Raw genomic sequence first — 15,018 nt, forward strand, 5'->3', positions numbered from 1 at the left:
GGCTGTACTGATGAGAAATACCTATTTGTCGCAGTTACAACAGGACCCCAGGTCCAAAACTCCAGCTGCTAGGTGAGCTGGGAGACTTTTGCTAGTGAAATGAGTTGTTGCTTGTCCATACTGTCTTCCCAGCCTCTTACTTTAGCCTCCTAATTCTTCCTTCCCTCCTCCTTTCCCATTGGCCATTGCAGCAGGATCCTTTCTCATCCCAAGTGTGTCCCTCCGGCTCGTACCACTGTCTTCTCAGGACTGTGACGTCCCTCAGGGATAAACACAGGGCACTGTTTCCAGGGCTGTTAATCTGTTTGTAAGCAAAGGATAGGGCTGGGAGGAGAGAAAAGCCTTCCAAATGCAACTTGGAGATGCCTCTTCTCGCTATGTGTCTAAAGGGACACGCCAAGGGGAGCTCCAGGTTTTGGTTGTCCTTTCATTTGGGTTGCGGAGGGATGTGCGTATTTTCACATGGATGCAGAAGTGGGACTGTGAGCTCCATTCCTTTGCTCCCGAGGGGATGGAATAAGCCATGAATTTTTCCAGCCTGGTGGGAAAAGGACTGTGTGGACCAGAGTGGAGTCTTGGTGCTGATTGCTGCTGTTCTTGAAATGTTTTCCCCAGCTTGGCTATTAACCAGCTCTGTCAGCTGGATTTCTTGCCAACGCTTTGCTGGGTGGTGTCCGATAGCTCTGTTCATATCCCCATGTCATTTATTCTGCAGAAACATACACACAGTTTTGAGTTTTCCATTTTAATACAGCTGTATTCAGAGTGCCAGATCCTGCTTGTCCAAATATTTATGTGTGTGAGATTGGTCTCCTCCATTAACAGGGCATGTTCTCGCCCTCTGTTTGCTTGATGGAAGATGCTGTTGTCCTTTGGGGTGATGGCTGTTTGACATATGGGGCTGTCCCATTGTTACACAGATCGCTGTGTTCCCCATGATGCAGTTTGGCTCCTGTTAGCTTCTATACTTTCCTTTTTTTGTTCTGGGACTCTGCTCCATTCTATGTTTATCCTGCCGTCTGTCACTCTCTTGACTACCCACACCACCATCTTGCGCTCGGAAGAACTTTCTGTGGTCAGAGCTGGAGGGGACAACCTCGTCGACTCTGTTTCTCCAGTGACTGTTCCCTAGGCCTGGAGAATTCAGATTCCTGTCCCGAGTTCCTGGGTGATACATGATATACAATGGGTAGGCAATGGTTAGGGTGTTTCCCCCCCCCCCCCCCCCCAAGTCAGGAAACATAAATGAGGTAAATGTAGCCCTTCTGGCTCGATGCCTGATGTGGCTCAGGAGCAGTTCCCTTTTTCAAAGGGTTTAAGTTTGCTAGAAGGTTGGGTTGCAGCAGTGACGTGTGTCCTTATTGGTGCACTTTGCTCTTCCAGAGAACGTATAGCTTATCCACAAGGGGATGGCCAAAGGGAGAACCACATTGCTCTAGACAATGTTCTGGTTATAACACTTGTGTGGGGTGCAGGGAAATGAGGGTCCCATCCTATTTTGATGGGAGTGGAGCACATGTGTGACCAGGATGTGTCTCAGCCCAAAGTAAATGGGGTGGCCAGACAGGACTTCAGCACCCAGTGACTCCACCACAGAGGTATTTTTCCTGGAGACATTTTGTCAAACTTCTCACAGCCTCTCACCAAAACTTTGGCTTTCATTCGCTGTTTTCTAAGGTAGCAGGGGGGATGGCAGGGAATAAAATGCAAATAATGACTTGGGAAATCTCTCCTAGCTTTCCTGCTCTCCTGTATCCTATATTGCAATTAGCACTGGTGTTTTCTCCCTGCAGATGGTCTTCCGCCCTCCTTTGGATTTCTATGATGTCCTAATCCACCTGAACCCAACCCAGATTCCTCGGCATCTGGAGAGCGTGGACCGGCCAGTAAAGTCATTTTCCCGCGGAGTGGTGAAGAACAGTGCTGGAGTGAAGATCCTCTTCCCAGTGGTGGATTATGACCCTGTACAGTGCTACCTCCAAGAGCTGAGAGTAAGCATGGCCATCTGGGGATGTGGTAGGGAGCTGCCTGCCTTAGTGTTAGTGATGTTTCGTTTTGCAGGTCATTAATTTCCTGCCACTGAAGGACCTGGATGATGACATCTTTACCTATTTTGCATGTAATGGTCATTCTTTAGGCAAGCGTACATCTGAAATCACTTTTTCAGCAGAAAATATAGTGAATGCACTGCCCATTCCATGAAATGGGAGTGTTGCTGATGTGAGAATTGACCTGAAGTACAAAGTTCCTGGGACGTCTTCTGCAGAATATGACATTTCGGTGCAAAACTATCTCTAGTGTCGTTTCTCTCCATTCAGTTGATTATTCCTGGCGTCTTACACCTACTGGGGTGGATGCTGGAGGAAACGAATCGTGCAGTGTGTTCTAGATGACCCTGCTTGAGCAGAGGGGTTGGACTAGATGATCTCCAGAGGTCCCTTCCAACCTCGACCGTTCTGTGATTCTGTGGACTAGCTCCCATTCGGGACTGTTCATGGTGTGCTGGAGAGAGATGCTCTGAGGAATGAGAACGTCTCATGGTCATACCTGTATTTTATGGGATGGTGTATGAGGCAGTGACTGCCACGGGTGTCCATGGCATGGTCCCAACGGGGCTCCTGCTGTAAGGATCAACAGATAGGCCAGGGGTTGAATGAACCATAGAAGCTGAATATTGATCCCAGAATGGTCTCTCCAAGGCTGGTTACATGCATGATGGTTGGGGAGGTTGTCATTATGCTGCTGGTATGAGTAAGTGGAGAACATCGGTATCAAAAGTCAGCAATGCATTGCTCTTCCATCAGGTGACCATGGCAAAGTGTTGGCAAACTGGGGGGTGATAAGTAGAATGCTGGGTGGCAGTGGTGGTCCACACTGGTGGGTTTGGACAGCCAGTACTTTGCAGGTGTGCAGTCTGGGCCTCTTTGGCCCTTCTGAGTTATGCATACCATAGCTGAGTAAATATTAATGTGTAGAGCGGTGGGGCTGTGACACCCTTCTCCTTTCGAAAACTGGGTTGATTTTCAAGTGCTGTCATCTTCTGCCTGCAGAGTGGTGTGAACACTGTCAGAACACAGAAATTGTAGACGAGTTCTGATGACAAGGGTGTTGTGGAGGTCTCTGGTCCTGGTCTCCACTCAGGGCAGAACCAACTTTGATGTTAGAGCAGGTTGCACAAAAACCAATCCAGTTGAGTGCTGAGTATTTCCAAGGATGGAGATTTCCCTCTTCTCTGAGCCCCTGCCCCGGTATTGGAACACCCTCACTGTGATTTTTTTTTTTTCCTGTTATCTAACTAGAATGTCCTTTGTTCCAGCATGTGTTAGTTCCTCAGATCCCTTGCGGCAGCTGGACTGTGCTTGTGGCGGCTTGTTTAAAGGCGGAGCCAGAGCTGTTAGTTGTGGAGGCTTTAGTTGCGCTTCTGCAGCTCCTGGCAGGCCCTGACAGCCCTCCTGGGCAGCATGGCTATTCAGTTGGCTTTCTTCTTGCCCTTCTCCCAATTAACACACTCCAGAGGATTTTATCCGTCTTCCTTTGTGCTTCTCTTGCCTGAAGATTTGGTATCAGCTGCTCTTCAAGCCGAGTAGTCGCTTGCAGTGGGGAAGGAAATACACTTGCAGAAGAAAACCAGTTTTTTGGGCAGCACTCCTGGGCTATGAGTGAAACTTTTTGCTCTGCGGGATTCAGTGTTTGCTGATCCTCAAGTTGGCCAGAGGTGAACGGTGCTGTCCTTGCCCCACCCTGCACAGCTCAATAGAGAGCATTCTCTATTGCTACTGCCAGCCTCAGCAGTGGTGGCAGCTGCAAGAAGGAACAGTGAAAAGGGCAGGATCTTGCCTTCAGGTCCAAGGAAAGAACTGCAGAGGTACCTGAATTAAAACCCCAGTTCAGCCTGGAAGATGCTAGGCCCCTGCAGTTCAAGCTCCCCTTTTGCCCTAACCCAGATAGCTTAGGAGGTGGCCGAAGAAAACTTGCAAGGGTTTTTAATACAGGTGATAACAGACTTGGAGTATAGTTGGTCTAGCTTACAAATTACAGCTAGCCCTGAATCCGTTATACCGTCCTCCCAGTGAAGTTAAGCATGAGCCAGCAGTGTGCCCTTGTGGCCAAGAAGGCCAATGGTATCCTGGGGTGCATTAGGCAGAGTGTTGCCAGCAGGTGGAGGGAGGTGATCCTGCCCCTCTCCTCAGCCCTGGTGAGGCCTCACCTGGAGTCCTGTGTCCAGTTCTGGGCTCCCCGGTACAAGAGAGACATGGCACTCCTGGAGAGAGTCCAGCGGAGGGCTACCAAGATGATTAGAGGGCTGGAGCACCTCTCCTAGGAAGAAAGGCTGCAAGAGCTGGGCCTGTTCAGCCTGGAGAAGAGAAGATTGAGAGGGGATCTCATCAATGTGTACAAGTATCTGAAGGGGCAGTGTCAAGAGGATGAGGCCAGCCTCTTCTCCGTGGTGCCCAGCAACAGGACAAGAGGCAATGGGCAGAAACTGAACCACAGGAAGTTCCATCTGAACCTGAGAAAAAACCTCTTCACTGTGAGGGTGACTGAGCATTGGAACAGGTTGCCCAGAGAGGTGGTGGAGTCTCCTTCGCTGGAGATACTCAAAACCCGTCTGGATGTGATCCTGGGCAATATGCTCTAGAGGACCCTGCTTGAGCAGGGAGGTTGGACTAGATGATCTCCAGAGGTCCCTTCCAACCTAAACGATTCTGTGATTCTGTGATTCTTCCAAGGTTTCCTCACCATGGGCGCAGGGGCAGAGCTCTGTTAAATACGAGGCTTCTTGGCAGCCAGGTTGTGTGCTGATCTCTGCCTAGACCTTAGGAATCAGCTTTGGGTTCAGCAGAGCTGTCAGACTTAGCAAGATGCAAGTTCAGCCCTTCTGTCATCCGCACCAGGTTGGGACAGCCTGTGGGGGGGAAGTGAGACATGGATGCCTTCAAGGGCTCTTTGAGGAAGAATATTGATATCCTACCCAGATTTCCTTGCAAATAGCAGTGCCTTTCTATCTTGGAGCCAGGGAGGATGTGGAGGAGAGGGGAAAGGAGGTCCCCATTGCAGGGTGGGTGTCTGCTGCCCTGAAGAAGGAAGGTGATTGGCAAGCTGGAGGTATTGGGAACATGTTGCAGAGACCATTGGGAGATCTCTTGAGCTCCAGGTTATGCAAAAGGGAGGAGGAGAAATACCCTGCACAATACTTTAAAAAGGGAACAGGAAGCAAAGTGATCAGGAACAGTTTATTTCACTGTGCATCTTTTCTGGTGTCTGGATCTGAGGAGGAATATCAAGACGGGCCTCTCTCTTTTGTTCTTTAAATGATTAGGGTTTGACCTGCCCCCGTGAAATCTTAATGAAGAGTCATAGAGCTGGGTAGGAAATGGAGCTTCTTAAGCCTAAAATACCTTGCCATGCTGCACTGGAAGGGAGGATTAGAGCTGAATGGAGTCTTTTAGCAGCTGCCAAGGCACTGGAGACGTTTGTGTGCATGGAGCCAGGACCGCTGCCTCTCCAGAGAGGTCAGGGTGCTCATAAAGACCTGGCAGGAGGCTAACCTCTTACTCAAAGAGGAGCTTGAGAGTACTGGAAGAGCCAATGGGGAAAGCAGTCTCCTTGGAAGCTGTTGACAGACTTGCCTCAAATCTAGCCATAAACTGGAGCACCTGATTTGCAACTCCCTGATGAGTTTCCTGATTATAACACTTTTTTTATATTTCCAGTCGACTTTGTATCCTGAAAGAGATGTGTCAGCAAATGGGTCCAGAGGCACAAGGTGTGGAGGGGACTTCCCTGGAAAGCAGTTTTAATTATCTTTTAAGCAATTATGACATCCAAACTCTGTGAATTTTTACTGCCCATTTAATACAGGTAATAACAGACTTGGAGTATAGTTGGTCTAGCTTACAAATTACAGCTAGCCCTGAATCCGTTATACCATCCTCTCAGTGAAGAAACAGACAGGAGCAAAGCTTACCTTTTTTTTTGGAAGCGGTGAAGTGTTCCTAAAGGAGGAGTGTGTGTTTGGTCTCCCCTGTTCTTTGGCCATGGGGAGCTCTGAAGGGAACAGAGCAGGGGCTGGTCATGGGTTCCTCAGAAGAGGAAGCTGTGGGATAGAGAGCCTGAAATCTGCCTTGACAGTGCTGGCTGGGGGGTTTCCCTCCTGTTGAAGGGTCTGAGATAGGTATGACTGTTCCCTTTTGGTCATCGTGTAAGAGGTATCTTGCAGTACCGGTTCATTTTGCTCTCTTAGCTTCCAGGTCAGTTGCAGGCTGATCTGAAGGGGTTGATGAATATCTCTCTCTGAGCAAACTGGTTGCTTCCCCTGGAAAGGTCACAGAGCATATTAACTAAGCTGAAAGGGACAGGGAGTAGAGTCTTCCCCAGCGCCTTGGCCCCATGACTGGGAGACCTACTTTGTCCTGTCTAACCTGATTGCACCCAAAGGGTTCTCTGTTCTCGAAGCAAAGGGCTGAGCAAAGCAGAAGCTGTCTGGAGCCAAGGGATTGATACATGCTTTCCACAAAGAGCCTAATCAGAGGAGAAAATGAAAGGGGGGAAAGTGTTAGGCCCTGACTGCTTTAATTTTTCCTGCTGCAAGTAGATGTACTGCAGAAGCCAGTCTGGTCGAGTGGCTTTGGTGCCTGAGAGGCTCTGGGTAAAGATGAAAGGCTGGTCATGGGGTTCAGACCGTGAGCTCTTAAATTCCAGAACAAATCTGATAGAAAAGGTCTGTTCTGAGAGTTAGTCCAAATGAGAAGGCTTTGCAGACAGATGCTTTTGAGGGAAAGCAGGTGCCGGACTTCCTACGGAGAGGGCTTCCCTGGAACCTCAGACCTTAACCAAACTTCCTAGCGTGTACAGTGGTGAGCATCACAGCAAGCAAAGCCTGGATTGGGTTCTGATTGGGATTCTCCAGTGAGACTAAATTAAGTTTTTAAAGAACTCGGCCAAGCCTTCCTCTGAATCTCTCTCGTGACTCTGCTGGCTCATTTCCTTTCCTTAAGCCTTTGCCGCACTCGCTGTTGTTCCTTGAGTGCTGCAGAACCTGGGTGCCTCATCTGTAGTTCTGTGCTGTTTGCTAGGGACGTGGTATGTGAAGGATCACTTATCCTAGCTGTTATTCCAAGGTAGTTTGGGTATCCTTTGGAGTTCAAGGGAAGATCTTTCTGCCTGCGTCGAGCAAGTCTCGTGGATGAACTTGTGCTCATCTGCGTGCATTCACGAGCTCACAAAGCTAGAAGATTGGCCTCCTCCAAAAAGTCCAGACTGTTCTCTCATGCAGGGAAAGTCAAATTCAGCTGTCTGAGCCCTCTCAGTCTGCATGTCTACATGACGCTGTTACAAGACAATGTTTCTTATCCGATCTTGTTCTCACTGGGTCCCTGGATATGCAGTGCTCTCTTTCACTGGTATTTAGCTGACTCCGGTTGTGTGCGTCTGTTGAAGAGGTCATGGCAAAGGAGCTGCCCACCTTCCTGGTACAGGGGAGATTTTTCTGTGTGGATGAACGAGTCAATATTTTTTTTTTTTACTTTACTGTGAACATCCTTTTCACTAGTGTAATGGCTTGCATTTCTTGTTCCCTCATGCAAGACTTATCTGGGAGATTTACAGCCCTCTTCCTTCTTCTCTCCACACTATAGGAATGCATATCTTGCTACTGCATGTTAAGAAAGAATTAATAGTTGGTATTAAATGTTCTCAGTCTTGTAAAACATACAAGCTGTGGTTATGGAAGAAAAGACTGGTGGAGTCTTTTCAGGTCAGACTGCTCCCTTCCTGTTTTGACTGACAGGCCTGACTCCTGCTATGGCATCTTTCTGACAAGCAAACTCAAGAAGATCTGTAGGCTTTCCTAGTACAGAAAGGAAACCTTCCTGTCTGGATCTATGCCTTTGGAGGGGCAGAAGTAGCAGGAAATTCCCTGCTCTTACAGCTGCAGAGTGACTGTGTGACTCTTAAGATAGTGCCCTTGGGTCGGGGGTAGTTGCACATGTTTGGATATGCACGTGGGCGTGCGTGTACATATCAAGGCATGCAGCCCCTTGCGCTCCTTGGGTGAGCTCAAAGGCGCTTGTTGATTGTGTTCTGTGTGGTAATGCCTTCCAACAGGTCTGCTTTGAATTTCTCCCATAGGAAGTCGTCAAAGCTTTTTGCACTGGGTAAGCTGAGGGATTGGTGGGAAAGGCATATTTTTCTAATGCAGCCAGGAGAGCATTGGTGGGTGGCTTTTTTTTTTTTGCCTTTTTTTTTTTTTTCCTTCCCATATATCTTTGCTGCTGCTGGGAACCCCCAGAAGGAGGATGCACGTGCTGCTCTGGTGAGATACTAGGAAGTGGAACAGCTTGAGTGGTTTGCAATATCTTTTAACAGGTGAATCTCAAATCCAACACCCATGTTCCTTTTCTCTTTTGAAAATCCTCTGATACAGAAGCAATCCTGGGCTGGTTTTTCTCAGCAGTACTGCTTGCTCTGTCTGTCATGTAACCTGTGAGCATCAGGGCCAGGTTTGCGGTAGTATGGCAAGGACTGTAAAGTGTTAACAACGAACTTAGTTGTTTGTGAAAGTAAGTAGCTGTAGTTATTTTAATAGAGTTTTATACTGGCAGATCCCTCATGAGAGCACTTAAGATGTTCTAAGCACTGAGCAAATGTTGATTGAAACATTTACCACTTGAACTGCCATAGCACCAGGAAGAGTTGCTAGGTGTATTTCAGGTACAGAGACCTCCCATGCCCCAGACAGCTCCTGTTCTTCCAACAGATATGATGCAAGGAGCCCCAACTGCAGGTGTAAGTAGGAGCAGTGAGAAAATGGGCGGGTGAACGGTTAGGGGGAGGGAAAAACAACCCAAACCACAGTAATGTAGTTGCTTAACTAACAAGCGCTTATCTCATTGCAAAATTCATGCTTTAGCCCAAAATGCTTAATACAGTAATCCCATTTTAGATCAGGGTATTGTTTTACTCAGCCACCTTTCTCCATCCCTCTGGGCCTACCAGGCTTTCTTTGGGCCTGTAGGACTGAACATGACAAAAAACACAGGGCAGCTTGAGACAGGATTAGGGGTTCAAATGTACTCCCCACCTTTTCTCCCTTTTCTTTTAAACTTTCTCTTGAGGGAGGTGTTTGCAGGCCCAGGCAAGCCCGTTGACACTGGGCATAGAGAACGGGATGTGGAAAGGGAGGCGAACTGTGTTTGCTTTTGCTCTCCAAGCCTCTGCACAAACAGAAGTGTGGTGACTAATATATCAGTCCCTTTTAATGCTGCAGTTTCCCAGGAGATGAATGTGCATCTTTGCAGCTCAGAGTAGCTGGCCTGAAGCTGTCACGTGGATGGTGCTGGGAACAGTGCAAGTACAGAAGCATACCCTTTGCTGGATTTTTAAACTGGATGCCATCCTTTTAACATCTGCTCTCTGCTCCCTGTTTTCTAGTTAAAAGGTGCTGGGTATTGGGTGGAACAGCAGATTTTTTGGGGAAATGAGCTGAGTCTGTGAGGGCTGCTTTCCTGCAAATGCTCCTGGCTCCTCTCCCGCAAGATGTGCTTGTAAACATATCTTTCTTGTAGGGAGCATCATGTTGCCCTGGAGACTTCACCCCATAAATAATGGGGTATTTTCAGGTTCTCCCATGCTCTGGTCCCCTTTGAGAGTGATCGTTCCCCTTTGATTCAGGAAGTTGTGTGTTGGTGGTCAGCCTGCCCTGTGCTTTGCTCCTCACTGAATTTTCCCTGCCTCGTGTTTGGCAAAAGGAGGAATTTTCTGTGTTGACAGAACTCTGAGCATTGCTGGTTGGTCTCAGCTAAGAAAGACCAGGGCAGGTTGCCTCTTCCTCACTGTATTTTTAGACAGGTGTTTCCAAGCCAGTTTGAGATAATGTTCTGACAGCCTGGCCCCTATGAAGATCCCGTGGAGTGGGGTGAGCTGGCAGGTCTCAGCACCTTCCCAGCTTGCTGGCCTGATCATGTTGCCTTCTATGAAACATCAAGTTCAGACTCATAAATCTGGCTCCGAAGGTTACAAACAACAACACCCCTCCCTACTTACTGGCTCTTACTGGTGCTTAAAATGCCACCTCACCGATTTGGATGGCTGGTAATACCAAACCAATCCACCTTTTCCTCCTACTGCTACCTCTTACTATTGCCAGGCCAGGCCAGGCCTTGCCCACAAAAGACCGTTTCTAAATAGCTTGCCTAGGATGCTAATTTTCCTCTGTGCCCTCATGACAACCTCATGATACAGTATTGCCAATAGAGAATTGATTCTCTTTTTAAGAGTGTGGCAGAGGTGCAGCTGGGGAAACAAAGGCAATGCAATCACCATACTGCTGTTGGCCATCAGGACAAGGATGAAAAGGGACTGGGGGGGACTGTATCCTTGCAGTAGGTCACTCCAAAGTTAGTGAGGCTGTGTGTGGAAACTTGTCCTGCACTGATGCTGGGGGTATTTGCTGCCCTGGGCTGTCAGTTTGGTTCAGTAAGCATGTGCTGTGTGTCGTGTTAACCTTGACCATGATCAACAGATATGAGGCAGCAGCTTCTTAGCTGTCTTGGTCAGCTGCATCTGGGATGCCTGCTTGCAGGTGCCAGCCCCGTTGGGCGCTGATGCTTCGGTCCAAGCTGTCGGGTTTGAAGTTGCTCACATGCAGCGTTGTTTACTTCTGCATTGCTCATCCCCTGCCTCCTCGCAGGGCTGGGAATCCAGCTCATGTCTGCTTGGACAAAACTCGACTGTGGGCTTTAGTCATCTCTTTTTGCAAGCTCTCTTTTGGAGCTCTCCTGCCTGGCAGCTGCCAAAGGAGGCTCCTCACTGACAACAGCTGCTGAAACACTGGGCCGGGGAGAGCAGATTCCTGGAGAACCTCCACTATCGTTTCATCGATTTATACCACATAGGGCTCTAGGGGGTCCAACTTCCTAGACCTGGATGCCGACTTCTGTATGCTCTTGCAGGCCTGTGGAAGATAGTGGCTCACGTTTCTGCTCTCTGGGACAGCGAGAGGTAGTGAGCAATTAGGCCTGCATACAGAACTTGGTGGCTTTTCATTGCCTCCATCAAGGCTGGTGGACAAGAGACAGTAGAAAGCACCTGGGACTTGTCCATGGGCTGCCAATTGTTGCTTGTTGCGAATCCACTGGAAGCGCAGTTGCAGCTTTGGTCCTGCTTTGTGTGGAGCTATTGTGTGTCACGGTGTGAGGGTACATAATCAGATAAGAGATTTGGATCTGGGATGTTTCATGTGATGCCTGTTTTTGTTCTCTCCAGGATGCCTTCAGTGATCTCGCCTTGTTCTTCTATGACAAGCATGGTGGGGAAGTGATTGCAGTTTTGTGGAAACCTTTGAGCTTTCAGCCTCAGCCTTTTAAGGTGAGTTCTTGACTGCTTTAAGCCTCTGTTGCCTTTAGTACCCTGACTGGTTAGAAGGTTGTTTTCTGCATTGCAATTGCTTTATTTGACTCATCAACCCAAAAGCTCTTTGAGAAATTGAGCTAATACTTCTGCCCCTGTCTCAGAGGGGGTGAAACTGAGGCAAGGCTATGGCCATGGTTTCCTCAGATCTGTTCCTCATCAGCAGATCTGAAAAGAGAACTTGTATCCCTAGATGAGCCCGAGCACCTGATTGCTAGGTCAAAACAGAGCTTCCTCTTTCAGGTGCTCTTCTCTGGTCCCCTTCTGGGAGATGGGGGATACATTGTTTGCCAAAGATGATTGATGTGTGTAGCAGGCTGTCCCTGCTTCTTGTGATCTAGGTGTGTCTTACCCAGAAATACCCAACCTATAAGAAGCTGGGGTGGCAGCCCCAGGTTTGTAGCACCCAAGTTCTGTTGATATATAAGATATTTTCCAGCTGCAGTGTGTGGGTTGGTGAACCCTAGAGGGTGGTTAAGGTAGTTCTAAGACATGCCGGAGTGATTCATGCTGCTTTCTATGAAGGGAAGACGCAAAGAAACTGGTGACTCATGGCTCAGAGTTGGCAGTCCAGGCTGTCCTGCTGTCAGTCTCCCTCTGGGTGATTTATCTCTCCTGTCTTCATGGCCAGAGGCATTGGCCAATTCAGCCTGGCTGCTGTTGTGAAACCTGGTTATTCACAGCAGTGAAACAAGAGGAGCAGATGTTTGGATCTGAGCTGAGTTTGGCCTGCTTCAACGTGAGGTTTTTTTACCCTCATGGAACCAAGGATCTTTCTCATCTCGAGGTCTTCACACCTGACAACAGATCAGAACCTAAGTGGCTCTTGCACACGATTACTTTGGGATATGTGGCCTTTTGGACACCTTGTACGCTCTGCTTAGCGGGCTCCTCCATGCACCCATGGCTGCCAGCGTGCTGTTCTCCAGTTTCTACCATGCCCCTGTATGAGGCAATTGTGTTTCTCTTCTTCCCTTACACTCCCTGGACTGTGGCTGCAATGTAAGCCATGTAAAGAGCCAGAAGGAGCACTCTTGTAGCATTGTATTAGTTCTGATAATGATAGATGAGGATGATAAGTGAAGCTGAAAAAATCAAGTGTAGTACTGTGAGGGGGTTGAATGTGTTGAGGCAGGAGAGCGGTTACTTCTCTTACTTGAAGCTTGCAAAGATTGCAAAGCAGCTCTGAGCACAAGTGTTTCCGTTTCACAACTTGTGTGCGTCCTACAGGTCTCCAGCATGAAAGGAAGGATGGTGACGACTCTGAACAATGAGCTGGTCTGCGTCCCCAACGTGGAGGCGATTCTGGAGGACTTTGAAGTTTTGGGAGAGGGTCTGGTCAAAAGAGTGGAAACTCGTACTGAGAAATGGACCATCTAAGGCCGCTGAGAGGTTTCAGAGGGACCTGTTCGGAAGCAGAGCATGTTTTCACTCCAGAAGTCTTCCTTTTTACAAATTGGTCCTAGGAAAGGCTTTAGTGTGTGTTTTTTTTTTTTTTTTTTTTTTTATCCCCAAACTGTACATCTTGCTCTATTTATCTTTATATGCCTTGTTCAGAGGAGTGCAGTTATTCTTGAGAAGGGACCTATTATTGTTTTTAAGACTACAAATGCCTCTTTTATTTTGGAGCAAGTTATAAAGATGGGATGAAGCGTTTGAAAGTTCTCCTGTTTCTCACAGGAAAGAAAGTTGTGCTCATGTGAAAATGTTAAGCCCTGAAAGTTCTGGCTGGGGTGGGTGTTGAGAAGGCTCTTTTCTGGTTAAATAGAGAGATCGTGCCCACTGTTGTTACTCTCATGGCCTGCAAAACCAAAGAGATACCGTCCACAAATGACCACACTTTTTTCCTTGTATTTAGCACTGGTCAGACCACATTAGCACTTTGTCCAGTTCTGGGCTCCCCAGATACAGACATACTGGCGCAAATCCAGCGCAGGGCCACAACAGTGATTAAGAGCTTGGAGCATCTGACATATGAGGAGAAGCTGAGTCTGCTCGGATTTTTTAGCCTGGAAGAGGGAAGGCCCAGGGACGATCTTACCAATGTGTATAAATACCTGACTAGGGAGAGTAAAGAAGTTGGAGCTGGACTCTTCTCAGTGGTACCCAATGGCAGGATGTGAGGCACAAATTGAAATACAGGAAATTCCAGTTAAAGAAAAAGCCTTTTTACTGTGGTGATGACCAAACACTGGAACAGAGCGCACAGAGAGGTTGTGGAGTCTCCATCCTTGGAGATGTTCAAAACCTGACTGAACATGGTCCTGGGCAGCCTGCTGTACGTGACATTGCTTTGAACAGGGGGCTGGACCAGATGATCTCTGCAAGTCCCTTCCAACGTCAGATAGTCTGTGATTCTATGATATTTGTCTTATCTGAAATGAGTGTGGGGACTCTTACTGGGGAAAGAGAGAGAAATGTGAAGGAGTGAATGCGATAGTCCCATCTCATGCGTTTGAGTGAGGAAGAACACCTTTTTTAACAGCAAAATGCAAATGAATCATGTGCAATAGAGGAAACAGATTTGATGACAACAGATATCACTGAAACCAAAAATAGGTAGAGCTTGGTTGGCAAGGCAAGTAGATATTTAGGCCATTTAATAACCGTAGACAGTTGTTGCTTGGTAAAGGAGTGTTCTGGATAGGATGTTAAATCTGTTGCTTCAAGACCTACTGGTCTCATGGTCACTCTGCTTTTCTGCCAAGGGTAGTGACTGGATTCAGCAAACTTGTTGCCTCTTTCTGCCAGAGAACGCGAAGGGAGATCTGCACCTCGTTCGTGGCCACTAACGGGGCAGTGAGGTGCTTGGCCATGAGCCTGCACAGAAACTCTTGCATGCTTACACATGTGAAGTGCCTTGTGCTGGGTGCTCCTTTGCTGCTGAAGTGACTGAACAAATCATTTCTGTTCGTTCTCCCCTCGTGCTCCTGGATGTGTTTGGAAAGGCTGAGGGAGGTTCCCAGCAAAAGGGAAGGCAGGAGCCTGGGAGTGCTCTAGTTTGCCAAAATCTCTCCGTTTGGGCTAAATCGTCTGTTGTTTCTGTGAATATTAAAACATTGGGAATTGCAGTGTTTGGAAGGAAAACTGCAGTGGTGACTCTGCTGAGCACTGAGTTTACAGCTTGCCAGCTCTTACCCATCAGGAAATGTGCAGTGTCCGAGCTCTGTTTTGCTGAGGGGTGACCTGCCTTGTGTTTGATGCAGGGCAAGAGCTTGATTGTGGGCTGGAGCTGCTGCCAAAGTATTTAGCCTTGTGCTTCTACATGGCTGGAGACCCCGGTGACATTACGGGGCAAGGAATAGGGGACATCTTACTGCTGGTGGGCAGTCAGCTCCATAGTGACACCAGGGAACAGCTGACCCTGTCTTGTGGCAAGGGTGTCCCCCCCCCCCCCCCCCCCAAACCAGGCACACAGAGAAGCAAGGAACATATAGTGCTAGCTGTCCTCCACCCGGCAGGATCAGGGCTTGCAGGGCTGCACAGGCCCAGGACAAGAGGTATCTTATAAAGCAGGGCTGAGCCAGCTCTCAGTGTTATGTCTTGTCAATGGGGATTAACTTATATAAAGGCTCAGCCAGGTGGAATGAAGGGCAACCGAATCCCATG

General features: G+C 48.2%; 1 protein-coding gene across 1 annotated transcript in view; it reads left to right on the plus strand.

The window, feature by feature from the left end:
- LOC104152009 (nucleolar protein 6) overlaps positions 1-14,774 on the plus strand; it is a 39,860-nt gene extending 25,086 nt beyond the window's left edge. The window contains exons 24-26 of the mRNA XM_068928288.1: positions 1,794-1,991; positions 11,266-11,367; positions 12,640-14,774. Coding sequence (XP_068784389.1) covers positions 1,794-1,991; positions 11,266-11,367; positions 12,640-12,789 — 450 coding nt within the window. The 3' untranslated portion in view covers positions 12,790-14,774. The remainder of the gene's footprint in view (positions 1-1,793; positions 1,992-11,265; positions 11,368-12,639) is intronic.
- Positions 14,775-15,018: the final 244 nt, after the last annotated feature.

Source organism: Struthio camelus, chromosome Z (genome assembly GCF_040807025.1).
Source record: "Struthio camelus isolate bStrCam1 chromosome Z, bStrCam1.hap1, whole genome shotgun sequence".
Classification (NCBI taxonomy): Eukaryota; Metazoa; Chordata; class Aves; order Struthioniformes; family Struthionidae; genus Struthio; species Struthio camelus.